Below are 17,145 nucleotides of genomic sequence, written 5' to 3' on the forward strand. Positions count from 1 at the left end.
TCTCTTTTTCATTTATATAAATTATATACAGCTGTTTATATATCTCATTATGTTTATCTAAGGGATTAAATGATGTGTTTTTCAAGCAGAGTAAGCGAGCGCAAGCGAGCGATTCCGGCTTGTTTGAAATAATAAAATAAATACATTATTTTGGGTTACTGTGTTGAGAGGATTCAAATGTCCTATCAATCTCCTATGATTCTTCAAAGCAATTAGTACAAAATCTATTTTATAAGGAGGAGGAGAGATTTCTGGTGATAGCATGAGGATTACCAAATGTCGTCATTTTTGTTTTTTGAATGTTCCTGGTTGTTGGAATAAGCTTGATTAAGCTTTAGGCAATAACCAGGCTCGAACCAATAATGATCTGGCCGACAGGATGAACATCACGTGGTCACAACAACTTTATTCGAAAAGTGTCCGCCTCTACTAACTACTCCATGACAGAGAGACTGAACTGTTTGGTCAATAGTTAATTTAGTAAAAGAAGAGGGATGCCATAGTCTTGTTTCTAGAACCATTCCTTCATGTGACGTAAAGCTTTCCTCACGAGCGAGAGAGCCTGCGACCGCTTACGTGTGGACGTGGCATCTTTCTTTCAAGGTCATCTGGCCTAATGCGGGTCATCGGTATCGTTAAAGGGGGATTACTGAATTAGATAACTGCTCTCAGTGTAGTTTCAGACATAGTTTACTTAAATAGAGCCTCCCTACGCCATTTTGCTTTGGAGCTCTGATCGGTCAAGCGTCGGAGATAGATCTGAGCATTTGATAGTGGTTGAGAGCTAATTTTTTGCATGATTCAGAACTGGCTGTTGTTAGGCACTGCGCCACCTCTCCCTCGGTATCAGGCAGTTAGGTCTGCTTCGCTTGAAGCAACTTATCTCGTTGTAGAGGTTTATTGACTAAGTCCATTTGCGTAATCGGAGCAAATTGAATCAGACCGCTTTTCTACTTCGAGGCATCAGCGACAGTATTTCAGAAGATTTCTGACCACTATGGGCTCGTATTTAGTCTGTGTGCCTTCTAGTTACCATACCATTCTGCCGGCCGGCCCTGTAGCTCTTATCTGCGTGTCCAATCACTTGTTGGGAACCAATTCAACGTGGATTTCAGCACGTGAAAAGGGTGCGAATATTTGACCATGCTTTTGTGATTTGGTGTCTTTGACAGTTGGCACTAGTGGACAATGGCTGGGAACTTCTGAAGTAGTGGAAAAGAAATGGTATTGCGCAACATGATCAGGACGCTCAATGAGTGGCTTGAATTTCCATCGATCATTCTCCATTCCTCTTCTTTATTTTATAATTTTTCATCTACTGTCATGAATTGTGATATTAATAATATTCCTTGTTCGGCGAAGGTTCTTGTTTCTGATTATCTGCATGTATAATCCGCCAGTGGCAAGGAAGTCAGTAGAGAAGAGGATCTGAGATATTAACATGTTTCACTTTGGTTCTCAACACACTTGGTTTCAAACCGTTATGTTCACTCCATTGTGAAAAAGGTCTCAGTAAATGATTGAAACATCAAATCCCGTTCATGTAGGTCTTTGCGAATCATCAGGAATTGAAATAGGGATCAATATGCTCAACCAGGGATACAATAAATAAGATGAAGATTATCAAATACCTTGGTCATTCGGTTTTGATAATACATGATGCACTTTCATTCACAAGAAGTTTGAAATATATATTCCAGAATGGCAGGCTAGCATCATGCTGGAGGGTATTCAAGTGAGGCTTATATACAGTTGAGTCTAAAGCTAATGTAATGTGTATTCGGGGGGCTCTGGCAAACGGCCTTGGCCGAGGAACAAGTCAAGAGGGTCAAGAAACATACAGCTTCAAACACACGGCCTGTGGTCATAGTACACACCGAGTATCAATGGCAATTCTAATGCCTTAAACACTTTAATAAGCTTGAGTTTTGTGGGCGATCTCATCCTCAATGTCGCCAAACCTTTTCACCCTCCAGGCGCATTCACCATGGAGTCAACTTGGCCAGCGCTGAGGGCGGTTCGGCAACATATATGGTTAAACAATTAAATCCCAGTCCGTTCGTCTCGGGACCCCCACGCATAAAAACATTGGAACTGCGTAATGAATGAGCCCGCCAACTTCCGCAGTGTGCCAATCCCGGAGCTAACCTCCGGTCCGATCTTTGGCCCGTTAACTACGTCACGTGGACGTGGACACCAGCCAGTTTCATCATGAGCAACAAGGAAGTCCGTTGGAAGATTCGCAGAAGATCACCCTAGAAAGGCGGCCAGAGAGTGCCTTATCAAATGACATCCTTACATGGCGCTCTGACTCAGCCTTCAGATTTCCTATATATCACAATGGCTACTGGTACAAAAATATATAATTAATCACTGTGATTCGTCCAGTGACCATAGTTTGATCTGGCTTACCCTACCTATGCTCGCGACAGCAGATATGTCTGATGGCTACACAAACGGTGCCCGTCTGAAGATTTCGACTTGTAAGTTCCGCATAGTGCAGTCCCAACTTCAGCACTTCTGAAACCTTTGCTGACTGGGGATTAAGCCTCAAAGCCAAAATTCCATTTCATTGCTGGCCTGGCTTCCGGGCTCTCTTCTGCCATTCTCCTCCAACCTGCAGACCTTCTGAAGACTAGAATCCAACAGGCACACCAAACCTCTGCACTCCTTTTCACCATTCGCAAAATCCTTGCATCACCGCAGCCTATCCGAGGTCTCTGGCGAGGGACACTACCCTCAGCACTTCGAACGGGATTTGGCTCCGCTCTATACTTTTCTAGCTTAAATGCATTAAGGCAATGTATAGCAAACCAGGGCGCATTAGTCCCTCTCCATGGTGATCGCGATGACAAGCGCACGCGCACATCCGCGCTTCCGAAACTCTCTCATACAGCAAACCTCCTTACCGGAGCCATGGCAAGAACTGCGGCAGGGTTCATCATGATGCCTGTTACTGTCATAAAAGTTCGCTATGAATCAGATTATTACGCCTACCGTAGCATTTGGGGTGCTGGGCGGGATATTGTGCGTTCAGAAGGTTTCAGAGGCTTATTTTCCGGTTTTGGCGCAACGGCGATTCGTGATGCGCCGTATGCTGGTCTCTATGTTGTATTTTACGAGCAATCGAAGAAGAATCTTAATGCATTGAACTTCGGTGGATTGACGACGGCACGGCCGCTCTCCGACGAGCCGGCTCGCGAGGATAACTCGGAAAAGCAGCTTGTTACCTCGTCCATATCGGTTAATTTTGTCTCCGGTGCGCTGGCTGCAGGCTTGGCGACCAGCATCACGAACCCATTCGATGTGGTTAAGACACGGTTGCAGCTGATGCCGAACAAGTATCGCAATATGGCCCACGCGGTGCGGCTAGTGCTCCGTGAAGACGGAGTGCGGAGCCTTTTCGGGGGCTTGGGTTTGCGCATGGGCCGCAAAGCAATTAGCTCTGCGCTTGCATGGACTGTATATGAAGAACTGATCCTAAAAGCCGAAAAGAGGTGGCCAGATCAGGATAATATCGAGCAATTAACGCCATAACTTGACTACTGTCTTGTTCTACAAAATCAACAATTTCATGGCATTTCTTGGTATATGATTCATTTGGATATATTGCGTTTCCCTAATGGCTTTACTTTTGGACCATGGGTGAGTGAAACGGATGGCATTTGGGCGGTTAATACTCTTCTTGTTCTGGAAATTCTACTGTATCATAGGATAAGCATTCCAACCGGCGTTTTTGGAAGTGATGGTTTTAGATAACATCGCTACTATTAATATTACTCTTCCTTTTATCTAAAACACATGAACGAGACATAACCAGGGTGGCATGGTTTATCAAATCGCAAAGTCCAGTAGATGTTCGTGGTGACACAACAATCAGCCCATAGCTATAAAATCCAATCTCACTGTTTATTGACAAGGATACTGAGAAGCCGTGGACTCTCACTATTTTAGCATCGTTTGCTGGCTGTTACCAACGGTATATCTTACGTTGATACGGTTCACAATTTTCAGCGCTTCATGTACTCCCTCTTGTCTTGACCAAATCGAACATATCTATTCTATCTTTTGCCCCTTCTTTCAATCCGATCCGTGTAAGCTGTTAAATTGGTATCCTGCTGCTGATCCTGAGTGATTTCAATAAAGTCATTTACTCCGTAGTCCTTTACGAAGCTACGGATAAGCCCTACTGTCAATATTATTCATTTCGCAGGGCTGCTGAATAGTAATCGATGTTGGCTTTAACTGTAACCAGTCGACGATATTTTATTATTCCAATATTGGTATTTGTACCGAGCAATGATTTTTAGAGCTTTTGGAGGGTGCTTGAATTATCCTGTTGAGTTGACAAAGAATTATTTAAATGTATCGCATAGAATTTGAATTAAAAATGACTATTTTAAAATATTAGATGGGGGAATTGAACAGGACATATTAACTATTAATAATTAGCAGTATGGTTTCCCTGCTTGGTCATATCAATCTTACCTAGGTACCCAAAGGGTGGCCAAGGAAATTAAAGTGTGTAATAAGTTAGATCAAATAGATTACATAAATTACACTAAAACACATTAATACAGTTTGATGCCTCATATTATTCAGTAGTTTCCATGTATTTAATACACTAATATACACACTAAAAATACACTAATTGTGTCCTGGCGGCCAGACGAGGGGATAGTGTAGCACGGAAACCTGATAAAAGAGAGAGTGAGATAGGTTGAGAACTCTCAGCATGGGAGAGGTTGTGCATGATTTAATAATGTCACGTGGTGCATGTCCCTTGATCAATCTAAAAATATCCTCGCTGCATGCAGGGTGTTGCCCGGCAGAGCGGTGTCAGAAACATGGTTTTCGGAAGACGAAGGAATCCCGAGAGAGGTAAGTACAGTGCAATGGCAACCGGACTTTTGTGAGGAATGCAAATTCGAATACATGATGCCTTTTGATGCTTAGCTCAAATATCTGGGTTTTTATAGCAGCAGCATGCAGTTCGGGTAAATATATATATACATATAGACCTTCCCACCGTAGGGGAAACTAATGGTTTCTTCAACATTTTTTACTCTGAGAACTATTGGGTTCTGAAGCGGCAACATCCCTGGAAGGAAGGCTTGGGAAACAAAGGACTTATTTGTCTAGTCGACCGGCCACTGAAGCGATAGATGGAAGGGAGCGATTGACAAGAAAAAAACTTGTTTAGATTTTACAACACAGGTAATAGCACCGCTTGATAAATTCTAGAAAAGAAAAAAGTTCTTCGTTACGCACCTGGGAGCCATTTGGAAGCAAATTTTGTATAAGAGCAGATACTGGAAAAGTCGTTGCAAAATATGGAGAGTATACTCGTTGCATAAGAGGTAAAGGAGGAAAGGGGGAGGGGCGAGGGGGTGGTGTAAGATAAATGACAAATAATTTATCAAACAATTCGAATATCAGCGGTCAACACTATAACAAAGTGAAGCTAGAAAAGACGAAAGCACCAACAGGATAGTGAAGGGCCAAGTAAGAGAAGGGAATAGGAACCAAGATATGCACGTCCGCAATGTCTGGAGACGTGACCGCGAGGATAAGGATCGGGTGAAACGGACGGAAGAAGTTCGGCCAGACCGCATCACAACAGATATAAGTGGGATATGGCTTTTTACCACAGTCCCCAACCACTCGCTCGCCGTGGCGACTTCTTCCGTGTTCGAACCAAATACATTTCATCCCGATCCCGAACTCTGACACCCACTTGTGGCTGTGGGGGAGCGGGGGCAATCAGAAGTTTTTGCCCATGACGTAGTGCTTTTGTGTGCTCGAAGAGCTCCTCCTGCTCATCGTCTGTAATCCAGCGTTTGATAAGAATGAATTCCTTGTCACGCTGTGATGTTTTCGGGAAAGAGGACTAAGTTAGCGGGCCTTTCTTCATGTGCGGAACGAATTTAAAAAGGGCAAGCGAGGGAGCTGAGAAGCAATAAACAGGGGCACTCACATCATCCCATTCCCATGGTATATGGAAAAAATCTAATGTTTCCGGTGAGATATGTAGGGAAGAGACCTAAAGGCAAATTGTGAACCTGGGGTGAAATACAAAACAAGAACAAAGGGCAAAGAAAGGGGACCAGGTTCCTTCGTTGGAAAAACACGGAGGGATAGCGCACCTTGATAAACGTAGGCTTTATGGCTGGATGAGCATGAGACTTCGGCTTCTCTTCTCCCTTGAGTATGGATGTGATTTGATCGTCGGTATAACCAGACTTTGCAAGCGTCGCCCTAGCACGTTCTTCGAACTCCCTGTCTGCTTTTTCTTTGTCCTTCTTTTCCTTTTGTTTTTTTTCCGCTTCAATCCTGTTGTATTCGTCGACTGCTTGCTTCTTTAATTTAGCTTCGTACTCTCGACGTTCGGCCTCTTCGGCCTCCTTCCGGGTTCGCTCAGTCTCTATCTTCTCGCGGATTCGCTTTTCATGCTCTTTTTCTGCTTCTTCCTCTTCTCTAGCTTGTGCACGTCTTACAATAAGTTGGTCGTCGATGTATCTCTGGGCTTCTAGATCGTGCTGCATCTGGAGTAGTCTCTCTATCTGTAATTCATTTTCGATATCCCGGCGAGACACGCTATGATCTCCGTGGCGGCCCCGCCGATCTCTACTCTCTCGATCTCTCACACGGTCTCTCTCACGGTCTAACTCCCGTTCCCTCTCCCGAATTCGCGTATCTCGCTCCCTCTGTAACTCTAGTAGTTGTTCGTCCAATTTTCTGTTCCGTTCCTCCATCGCGGCTTCTTCACGTCTTTCCAATAGTCTCAGTCTATCCAGCCGCAGGTGCTCCTCAATATCCAAACGTGGGGAATGGGAGGAACGGGATCGTGGCCTCCGATGGCGGCGCAGTTGTTCCATCTGTTCGTCTAGGTCTATAAGGGCTTCATCTTCCGCGAACAGTTTTGGTCTCGCACGGACATGGGAATGGGAGCGTTCGCGGCTTGGGGAGCGAGCTTCATTCACGATGAAAATGTTGCCATCTCTACCCTGGGGTCCTACCGACGAAGCACGAACACGACCACGTCTCGGAACTTCTAAGTTCTCTCTAACCACTCTTGGGCGAGAATGTCGGCGTACTCTGGAGTGTGAACGGACCACGAACGAGTCATCGTCCGAGGAAGAGTATGAAGAGACACCGCCGCCGAAGACGATATGGGGTGGTGCCATGTTTGGAAGCCCTCGTCCTGGACTAGGCGTGCCAACTTCTGATCGATGGTCAAGTGACTACCCCCTCTGGCAGTTCCTCTCTTCCTCCAACGGTAACAAGGGACAGGAATGAAAATATTGACAAGAAGTCTCTAATTCACGGTGAAGAAAGCAAAGTGGTAATCTGGACAATTTTCAAGCTGGTTGGATTTTGTAGGGTGAACAAAAATGATGAAGGAAAAACAAGCGCTTTCGTTGAAAGGCGGGGTAAAATTCCACTTCGTAACGGGACAGGTAGAGAGGATAGGCGCTTAGACAGAACTTGATCAAGAGGAATGGAAGTAAACGTGGCAGGCTACTTATGATTCTACCCTTGCCAGTAGCTTAACGGGATACTTTCTTTTATGGGATGTGCATCGATGAACGAACCTGGTGGTTTGACAGGGGGTTCGTTACATATGTCCTGCTTGAAAACCAGAGCTTGAATTATATATGAACGGTGGTTTGTGAGTCGTCTCACGTTGACTTTTGAAGACCGAACGATCAGGTATGGACTATGATAGGAGTTGAATTAAATGCGTGCCATCAAATAGGTCACACAATCCCAAGAGGCCCAACCAGAGGCGAAAAGTTTGTTTTTTGAAAGACGAAGAATAAGTTGCAAGGCGACGTATAGAATTCTAGGTGAAGCAGGTGGTAAGCTGTTTATGTCGGTGAGGAGGATTGGGCCAGCACCGGTAGCAGCGAGGCCAAATCAGCTGCTGATTTGTTTAAACCGACCAGGCTTCGAAGGGTATCTATCACGTTCGCTCCACCTTTGGGCAAAAGTTGCATGGCGCCGATGAAGTGCAGCACTCTAGCGACAGTGACCAGTACGGGGGCTTAGTGGGGGTCTCTTGCAACTGATTTGTGGGCTGGTCGCCCAGAGAGGAATCATAACGCCGCCACTTAATATTAGTATCGAATACTTGGTGGAGAAGATGCCTTGGCTTTTCAGCCTCCAATCTGTCAAATAATTTATAACCTAGGCTGCCTCATGCGGGTGCGCCGTCCCTGCCCAGCAAATGCCGGGAGAGTCTTATAGAAGCGGGAGTATCATTCATATTGGACGAGGAGCCTGGTGGTCAGTCATGCTTGAAAGAGGAACTAAAGCCTGTTTCTGTTGCTGGTGATTGGCAGATGCAACGGTTGGAAGCACCCGCAGGCTGTCCCGTCGGGATAGGATGCTCTCTTTTCTGCAGAATTTTTAGGTATTTCCCTGGCCCAAACTGGGAATATTCGGGCTCAGGAAGGGTTTTTTGATGGTTGACAATCCTCCCTTGCCTACTAAGCTTCGAAAGTTTGTTTTGCATGCTTCCCATAAGTTACCCCAAATCAACAACTGGGCGCTCCCCGTTTTACAGGTTGTCCAAAGCATCAGTTATCGACGGCAACTAACTTATTCAACAAAAATGATTAACCGCCGCGTTGCCAATGCATAGTATCGATAAATGGGCCGCTGACAACAGATCATATCAGTTTTACTCATAACACCCCGGCCATTGGGCAGATATGCAGATGTTTTGTTTTCAATGCATGATATTCTTGTATTAATGGCTATTTTTCATTACTTTCCAAGTCACTTTTGATGATGTGTCTAGATAGTCCAATCTGTGAATACGCGCGCTCCTATCTTCTTTTTTTCCGCTCTTCATATGGTTATTAGTTTATGGCCTGTTCACGCGTTTACGGGAGCAAAGAGCACCGAAACATACTTTCAATTCATCATATAACGTGATATTTCTGGAATTAAATACCACTACTATAAATGCGATCTAAATTGACGAATTCCCTGTCCATTCTGCGGAATCTCTTCTTGACATTGAATGGCATGTTGATGAGAATCTAGAGCCCAGCCTGTCAGTCTCCACCGTATATGGTGCCTGAGGGGTTGCCAGATACCCACTGCTGTACATACGCTGTGTGGGTTCTTACGATATCCCATTGCTCTCAGCGGCGGTCTTGTTAAATTTCCTACTTGGGCCCTGACGGCACTTCCGCGTGGCTGTCGCAGAAATCAACTAGAAAACTCGTGTTTGGCATGGGATGATCATGCAAACAAACATTCGTTGTGAATACCTATTCCGCAAACATCCATATGTTTGATGGTGAGGCTGATTTGGAGTGACGAGAAAATTCAGTGAAGAACGTAACAGCAGCGCATTCTCACCCTCTACTCGACACATTCGTACAATAAATAACCCGGCCTGTAATCTCCCGCCCAATCATATCGCGACATTCACCGGTGCTAATAACTATCTTGGTTTTTGAAAATCTTAGACTATAACACGGTCCTGGAAATTTAACATGAGTGAGTCGATGAGGAGTCTGACTGTTTATAGAGGAGGAATATTTTAGCGGGCGTATTTATGAGAAGAAACAGGGGCATTTACAATTTCTCTCGATTTAGTTAGGAATACCAAATCCGGGAGTTATAGCAATAACGTTTCAATGACCAAGGATCAGATCAGATATTCGCGGTAGACGCCTGCATGTAACTCCAATGCAATTAGGCTTGGGGATTATTTTTCATTCCCCTAAGATATTTGTATGTAGAAGATCATATCATACCACGAGCCGCGCTTGTCTTCCGTTCATGGCGTCATAACGTTTGCACCAACATGGCCATTGAGTCGTGTCAAAATGACCAAGAGAACAACAATCTCACACATATATGCGGTCGACCTGCGATGGGGTTTGCCCCATATCCATATCCATAATTTGATGGTATGAAAAACCGACAAAGACCGTTCTCATCAGCGCTCATCTGAGCTGGGTAGCTAGTCAAAATGAATTACCAACCTCCAACGGCCAGCGGACGATTCCTTGGTATACATTCGAATAAGCACAGCATATCTCAGCCTTAACCCCATTTTCACATTTATCAGTCATGCCTTGCCACCAGTCTTGAATATCTGGTCCATATGTTGCCGGCTATTTTTATGTGTCGTTTCCAAATAATGGAGCTTCTTTTCTAGATTGGATATTGCGGTTTTCAATTCTCCTTTTTCCGCCGATAGCCGTTTATTCACGTTCGTGATCGGGTTTGCGACAAACCTAGGAAAGCCCAAAAATGACAATGTCAGTAATATTTCTTTCTCTAATTCCGTTTCGTGTCTTATATTTAAGAGCGCAGGTAAAGGGGGAAGAGCAAAGGGATGAAGATTTAAAAACGAGACCGCGGGGAATAAAACACATCACACATTTTCCCAACCCCCTCGTATACATTTGTTTCCTTGGGTAACTGGCTAATTTCGTTCGATGTGAGTTCTAACAGGCGCAATTCCCGCTGCTTCCCTGTAATTTGCGATCTGACAATATTGATCTGTTGCTGTGTTGCGACCGCTCGGGATTCGATTTCTTGTACGAGCTATGTTTTCAGGAAATCCATGACATGTCAGAATGGCAATCATGGTACGTAAATATCCGGAACGGTGAGCACCTTTTGAAGAGCTTCTGGAGGGATAGACATTTTGATTTAGGGTGGGATGGGTGGCGATGGACGAGCGCCCAGGGTGTGTTGAATGGATATTAATTGGATAAAATACGATGAACGTGAGGTTGCCGATTCATCAGTGGAATCTTTTGCTTTGGAATAAAGCTCCAAATATGAAATACTTCACCTGGAAAAAGAAATGTCTTCGCGGGTCGGGAGAGATCACATGACGAATAAATTCATATCACATGATTCAGACGTCCTGCTTAATGTGGGACGTCTATAAGTGGTTGTATTAGCATGTCGGCAGCTGAGGCATATATGTGCGGTGCGCTAGTCCGTGATAGGCAGCCTAGGGCCAACACTTTATTTGATGAGTTCCGTGGTGAATCTTACAAATACCATAGATAGATGAGGGAATCAACACGAGGCACTTTACCACATTTATCCCTATGGTTCTCTGGTATCAGGGGAACCAGTCTATGGTGGAAATACCGTCGCTGGATCCCGGGTTTTTACTGAAACTTCTGAAGGAGAAACCAGCCCTATGAGACACCTTCAAACCGGTTTTCCTCCGCTTTATATCATTTATTAATTCTTATTGGAGCGATTTAACAACGTGGCTTCGATAACAAGAACAAAGCGAAGTCTTAGATCGTATTAATGCCTCAGTTGGAAGCGATTGATTGACCCCGTCACCTCCACGCAACCCCGCGATACCTTAAGCTTAAGAAACCAAAAATTAGGGGCCGACTATATTTTTCTTCGGGATGGTTGGCCACTATGGTGTTTAGTAATGAAGAAGAGAATCCCGGTTCCCAAAGCCCTCGTTTCGCCTGACCCGCGGCCATGGACGAATTAAAAAACGTACCCAACATCGATGCAATCCCGTTCGGTTTGCCTGGTGAAAGCCAATTCAGAATCTGTTGTAGGTTTAAAGAGCGGACAGGCAATCGACACAATCCGCAACCAACTACCAACGTGAACCAAACGAAGCGGTCGGCTGTTAAATTTATATTATAGGACGACATGCCAAAAGAGAGGCCATCAACATAGCAATGATTTCCATATCCGCCTCCAATTTCTAAGAGTGCGTCCTTTTATGGCCTCAGCGTCCCGCCGTATTTCAAAGCGCCAACTTTTGCTACCGGTTAACTGAATACTTTGGCCTTTGTCCTTATACCGTCGTTGCCGAACCTCATCAAAACCCAGCGGTGCTGTTTACAAGACGGCATGTTTCGTGTTCCAACTCGCGTTGGAGGTGTCGTGGGTTTTAGTGAGCAGAGACCAGGAAATAAGTTTCATTTCAAACTGTTCATATCCACTAACGAAAATCGATTCTAGCACTTCCAGTGACCCGCCGCAGCTTGGGGGACTCTGATCCTGAAAGCATCACGTACACTAGCCGACCAATTAACTTTGAACAAAAGCGGGAACTGCACGGCGCTCTCATGACCATATTATTCATGATCCTCTTCCCTATCGGTTCGTTATCGATGCACCTCCGAATCAAAGTTTGCATCGCACCGTACATCCATGCGCTTATTCAAACAATCGGCATAATCATGGCAATCATGGCCGTAGCGCTGGGCATCAATTTGACAAGCGATCTAGAATTCTGGAATCCACTCCACACCCATGTCATTGTGGGATCAGTTGCAACAGGAATAATCCTGTTCATTCAGCCTGCGCTGGGTATTGTACAGCACCATTACTTTGGAAGAGCTAGGGCTGGATATGTCAATAGCCGCATTTTTGGCGTTATGCATAGATGGCTAGGGAGGGTAGCTGTAGTTTTGGGCATGGCGAATTCTGGCCTCGGATTCCAGCTGGTTGGTGGCGAGGAAAATGTACCTAAAGGATCTCTGGTGTGGAACTTTGTTCTTATGGGCGTCTTCATATTGTTATGGTTTTCGGCTGTCCTGATAGATTTCCTTGGACGGCGGAGGGAGAGGCCGGTGCAAACGGAGCGGGAAATAGCGGAAGCGATATCTACCACAGCTGGGGAAAGAGGCGGTATCAGGAATACAACCTTTCAAATCCCTAATAATAGGCCTCCCCAATAAAAATCTTCTTCCTCCTCGTTCGTTGTGAGAGCTGATAAGAACCATCGAGGAGACTCTAGGGAAGTGAATTAGGGCTCTGCAGGGCTGCCCTAACCCTAATGGGCAGGAACTGGCCAGAAGCGGCGATTGATGACTAACCTTGGGAGGGCAGACCAGCGAAACACCTACAACCCTGCCTGAGACACCACGACTATCCAGAACATCCAGGTTGATAGTCTGCTGTTCTCTTGCTGCTCGTTTCAGTGCCAGCTACCAAGTCCACTGGTGTGTGAATTCGTCCCACCTGCTAGTTTCTCGATAACCCAATTACTACTACCTCTTGGGCACTAAGTACTCCTACTAGTTCAAGATCCAACCCACTACTTTCTGTTTCCTCAGCTTATTTTCTTTCTTTATTTTCTTCTTTAAAACAGCCATATATATATCGGAGTATATTTGTTGATAGAAATTATCGTATTCCTTCTACTTCCGTCACTCGCTGTGGAATGATCTGGGGTACTGGTCTCACTCACCACCTCCGGAACCCTGCGCATACTCGACTACATCAATCACCTTATTTATAGGTTGTTTTTATAGTCATTTATGCAGCAGCATCCAATTTTTCCATATCCGCCTTCCCGGGCCGGGTACTGGGCCCCTATAACTTCAACACTGAACTGGTGCGAAGAGGTATGTCGTGTTCTTCCCCTTGGGTCACATGCCTCTGGAATTTTCGGCTTTTTAACTCCAGTCGCCCTTCAGGATTACTATGCGAGCTTCTATCTCGCTGAGTTTGTGAATGCGCTCACGAATTGTTTATTCCTCTGGTTAGGCGTCAAAGGCCTTCTGAGTTGTAGAAGGAATGGCCACGACTCAATTTTCCAGAGCGCCTTCCTTGGTTACCTCACAGTCGGCTTCGGCAGCTTCCTCTTCCACGCTACCCTGAAATGTACGTCTCAAAAAATTTTATTCGTACCGCTGCGGGCACTTCGTCCCGAGTATCTATGTAATAAGATAACTGACAATACCATAGACCCCATGCAACTCGTCGACGAGCTTTCTATGATCTACACAACCTGTTTAGTCTGCTATGCCACATTTTCCTACTCCAAACCTACGAAAACTCGCGTACTCCTAGCCCTATTCCTCCTGGCCCTTGCTATTGTCATAACTTTATACTACCACTATATCCAAAACCCAATCTTCCACCAAAACGCCTATGCTCTTCTCACGGCTATTGTTCTTCTTCGCAGCATGTGGGTCATGGAGGCTGCGCTGCGGCCATCGTGGCGCAATAAAGGCCTGGAACGAAACCAACAGCTTCACTCCTACGAAGACATGCGTGACCTGAAGATCTTGCATACTATGTGGGTTATGGTGGCTTACGGCCTCGCCACCTTCTTGGGCGGCTTCGCGATCTGGAATCTGGACAATGTGTTCTGCTCCCGCTTGCGCGGATGGCGAAGAAAGATCGGGCTGCCCTGGGGCATCCTATTGGAAGGTCACGGCTGGTGGTATGTACTAACTCCTGATTTACATATCTGTTTTTGTGAAAACGAAAAAATCCATGATCGCAAATATATGCCTCTCCCTCTTTTGCAGTCACTAACGGCTAAAAACAGGCATCTTATGACTGGAATTGGCGCCTACATGTACATTGTCTGGGGAATATGGCTACGTCACTGTCTGAATGGACGCCAGGAAGAATATCAATTACAATGGCCCCGCATTTATAGTTTTCCGGACGTCGTTCGCGTTTCAAATCAGGGCAAGAGGAGCACAAATGGTTCGACCAAGTTACCAGCGGCGCATAAACCATATCATAATGGTATGGCGAAGAAGATCAATTAGGCATTTTTTACCCACCTTATACTGACCGACCTATTTTCTAACTCTTTTGCTATATATATATATATATATATATATATATATATATGTATGTATGTATGTGTGTATGTGTGTGTTTGTTTGTGGAGGCATGAAGGGGACTGCCCCACCACTCAGCAACGGCGTTACGTCGGCCCTATATAAATGCACGGTTCTGTGATATATGATGTATCTGTATTAGACGGGGTTTGTGTACTTGGTCTACCCGGCTGTCGGTTTTGGTACCCCTTTTCATTTCTTCTTTTCTCTTTCGTTTACGTTTTCATATTATTACACATTACTAGACTTTCGCATGTACTGATGATAGCTTTGGCCTCGCGTCAGTTAGGGAGCATCTAAAATTATGGGCTTTACTCCTTAGCTGAGGATGGGAAATTGGAAATATTATGGATATTGGAATAAATGGCATATGAATTGTGCCAATAAGGGATATCACATGCATACGTGCAGAGTCTTATGTGGTATAAAAATATATATTATTTGGAAAAAATCTATCAAGGCCTCAAATGAGAAAAATCACCTATAAAAACACCCTCAACAATGAAACGATATATATATAAGAAGAAACCCCATCTATTGTGTCATAATTTTGTGTCAGCCCTGGCCACTCCACCAACCCCATTCGACTGATTATTCCTAACTGGTGGCTTAGCATGTCCTCGCCACTCCTCATCGATCGTAGCCTTCTCAATCTTAGATTTCTTCTCCCACTCCCGTCTAAACTCCCCTTCCTCCCTCCTCCACCTCTCCATCTCCTTCCCAATCCACTCGGCCGCGTGGGCCGCCGTCTCCGCCACCGCCTCCATCGGAATCAAATGCCCCACATCCTTCAGCAGAACGGACTTGACACGACCCTCCGCCACCCCGCCGCTCCCTCCAATCCCAATGCCTGTGTTGTCCAGCTTAGCCTGGCAGTGATGGGGGAGACACATATCTGACTTGTCCGCAAAGACGTATAGGACTGAGGGACGGAGATGAGGGAGTCGGGCGAAAGTTAGGGCAGCTTCGGGGCGGTAGAATGGGAATGCGTATGTGATGCCGGGAGCGAGATCGGGGTGCGTGAGCCTATTTATGGGCTTCGTGTTGGTTGGGTCGTAGTTTGGGCGCGAGAATGTGAAGACTTCCTGGTGCCGGGTTGTGGTAAGGGTTACGGGATTTTCGCTGTGGCTTGCTGGTGAAATTGGTGACAATGATGATGATGAGGAGGAGGAGGAGGAGGAGGTGGTGGAGGTGGGGGAGGAGGAGGAGGATGAGGATGATTGGGGTGAAGGGTACAGGGCGGTGGGGAGTTCGCGGAGGCCGTATTGGATCCAAAGGGCGAGGACGCGAGGGTCCCAGTGTTGGTAGAATGGGCTTTTCTTGACAGCTTCAGCGGCCGCAGCGCGGGAAGGCCAGATATCACGTCGGTAGCTGGAGGCGACGGTTGTGGCGGGTGCTGTGCTGGATTCAAGTTTGTTATGAAAGATGTGGTCTTGCGGGGTTATTTCTGGGCGGTAGATGACAGGGTCCAGGAGGATGAGGGAGGTGAGGAGTCGAGGGTGTAAGAGGCTTAGGTTGACTCTAAGGATGGGGGATTTCGGTCAGTTATATATTTGAAGATGGTACTGCGTATAAATAGCTGATTAAGAGGCGACGAACAGGTTGTTACCACCCATACTATGACCGATGCCGAAGATTGGACGGGGCATTTCCTCTCGCTTCAGGTTGATGAAATGTAGCAGGTCCCTGGGGTGATCAAACCATGAAGCTGTATTCCAGTTTCGGAATATTAATTATTCATTCCCACGACTGTGAAGCTGGAAGAGGTATGACTAGCAGAGCATACGGTCATTTCCCAGGACATTCTCGTTCGACACTCCGCTATTGCCCTGATGCGCTACATCTGCTATCCAAATTCCCCTAATACCGAAACCGTGGCGCTTTGCCCGGGAAAGGAGCTCCTCCCACAGGGGCTCATATAATTCCTGTGATTTTACACGGTCAGATGGGAGATACCTCATTCAAGGAGCGCAACACCGCGCTGTAAATACTAGCAGGCGGTGGTAACGGGGTTAAATGTAAACACGAACCTTTGGGAAGCCATTTGCATGAGCTCCTATGATGGTTATATCCCCAGGCTTCGGGTTAGGGTTATCGATAGGGACATACTGCTTGACAGATAGCCACAAGGTTTCTTCCTGTTCTGTAGCAATTGCGCGTGGATACTCCCTGATATGTTGGCAGGGAGATGAATGCTCGATTACACGGACCGACCCGGATATCATAGTTTCGATACCATGAAGCCTAAGAGACTAGTTTCTGGATGCCACAAATGGAATGTATTATTTCCTACTGTTGACAGCTTTCCCAGATGGATACTGATTATTATTTAATTCGCAAGAGCGGGAAATGTTTTTCTCCTGATCAAAATCTAGCTGGGGCTGGTGGAGAGGACTAACTCGCTTAACTTGTTAACTAAAATACTTACAGCTGGGTGCTAAGGGCGTTCATGCCTGTGGCACCTGAATAAACCAGTACAACTTAACTAAAGATAGCCTAAATCTCAAGGTGCTCGGGAATGAAGAAATTAAAA

The 17,145-nt window shown here is 45.7% G+C and overlaps 8 protein-coding genes across 8 annotated transcripts; 4 read left to right on the forward strand and 4 right to left on the reverse strand.

Annotated features, from left to right (window-relative positions):
- Positions 1 to 433: 433 nt before the first annotated feature.
- Positions 434 to 798, reverse strand: HCAG_06119 (predicted protein; the record flags this gene model as incomplete). Its single annotated transcript, XM_001538464.1, has 3 exons — positions 434 to 457; positions 577 to 613; positions 695 to 798. The coding sequence occupies 3 exons, from the start codon at positions 796 to 798 to the stop codon at positions 434 to 436; spliced, it is 165 nt and encodes a 54-aa protein (XP_001538514.1).
- A 1,621-nt stretch (positions 799 to 2,419) lies between these two features.
- Positions 2,420 to 3,537, forward strand: HCAG_06120 (predicted protein; the record flags this gene model as incomplete). The annotated part of the gene is made up of 2 exons (XM_001538465.1): positions 2,420 to 2,483; positions 2,549 to 3,537. The coding sequence occupies 2 exons, from the start codon at positions 2,420 to 2,422 to the stop codon at positions 3,535 to 3,537; spliced, it is 1,053 nt and encodes a 350-aa protein (XP_001538515.1).
- Positions 3,538 to 4,847: 1,310 nt separating this feature from the next.
- HCAG_06121 (predicted protein) lies at positions 4,848 to 5,165 on the forward strand (the record flags this gene model as incomplete). The annotated part of the gene is made up of 2 exons (XM_001538466.1): positions 4,848 to 4,881; positions 5,020 to 5,165. The coding sequence occupies 2 exons, from the start codon at positions 4,848 to 4,850 to the stop codon at positions 5,163 to 5,165; spliced, it is 180 nt and encodes a 59-aa protein (XP_001538516.1).
- A 479-nt stretch (positions 5,166 to 5,644) lies between these two features.
- Positions 5,645 to 6,545, reverse strand: HCAG_06122 (predicted protein; the record flags this gene model as incomplete). Its single annotated transcript, XM_001538467.1, has 3 exons — positions 5,645 to 5,866; positions 5,978 to 6,043; positions 6,147 to 6,545. The coding sequence occupies 3 exons, from the start codon at positions 6,543 to 6,545 to the stop codon at positions 5,645 to 5,647; spliced, it is 687 nt and encodes a 228-aa protein (XP_001538517.1).
- A 3,548-nt stretch (positions 6,546 to 10,093) lies between these two features.
- HCAG_06123 (predicted protein) lies at positions 10,094 to 11,876 on the reverse strand (the record flags this gene model as incomplete). The annotated part of the gene is made up of 6 exons (XM_001538468.1): positions 10,094 to 10,262; positions 10,409 to 10,575; positions 10,901 to 10,921; positions 11,341 to 11,394; positions 11,513 to 11,542; positions 11,805 to 11,876. 6 exons carry the CDS (start codon positions 11,874 to 11,876, stop codon positions 10,094 to 10,096), a joined length of 513 nt encoding a protein of 170 aa, XP_001538518.1.
- A 339-nt stretch (positions 11,877 to 12,215) lies between these two features.
- Positions 12,216 to 12,707, forward strand: HCAG_06124 (predicted protein; the record flags this gene model as incomplete). Its single annotated transcript, XM_001538469.1, has 1 exon — positions 12,216 to 12,707. The coding sequence occupies one exon, from the start codon at positions 12,216 to 12,218 to the stop codon at positions 12,705 to 12,707; it is 492 nt and encodes a 163-aa protein (XP_001538519.1).
- Positions 12,708 to 13,289: 582 nt separating this feature from the next.
- On the forward strand, positions 13,290 to 14,537 carry HCAG_06125 (conserved hypothetical protein; the record flags this gene model as incomplete). Its single annotated transcript, XM_001538470.1, has 4 exons — positions 13,290 to 13,376; positions 13,572 to 13,635; positions 13,720 to 14,200; positions 14,309 to 14,537. The coding sequence occupies 4 exons, from the start codon at positions 13,290 to 13,292 to the stop codon at positions 14,535 to 14,537; spliced, it is 861 nt and encodes a 286-aa protein (XP_001538520.1).
- Positions 14,538 to 15,154: 617 nt separating this feature from the next.
- Positions 15,155 to 17,063, reverse strand: HCAG_06126 (conserved hypothetical protein; the record flags this gene model as incomplete). The annotated part of the gene is made up of 5 exons (XM_001538471.1): positions 15,155 to 16,133; positions 16,212 to 16,320; positions 16,399 to 16,537; positions 16,643 to 16,781; positions 17,041 to 17,063. The coding sequence occupies 5 exons, from the start codon at positions 17,061 to 17,063 to the stop codon at positions 15,155 to 15,157; spliced, it is 1,389 nt and encodes a 462-aa protein (XP_001538521.1).
- Between the last annotated feature and the right edge of the window lie 82 nt (positions 17,064 to 17,145).

Source organism: Histoplasma capsulatum, genomic scaffold (genome assembly GCF_000149585.1).
Source record: "Histoplasma capsulatum NAm1 scaffold_7 genomic scaffold, whole genome shotgun sequence".
In the NCBI taxonomy this organism is placed as follows: Eukaryota; Fungi; Ascomycota; class Eurotiomycetes; order Onygenales; family Ajellomycetaceae; genus Histoplasma; species Histoplasma mississippiense.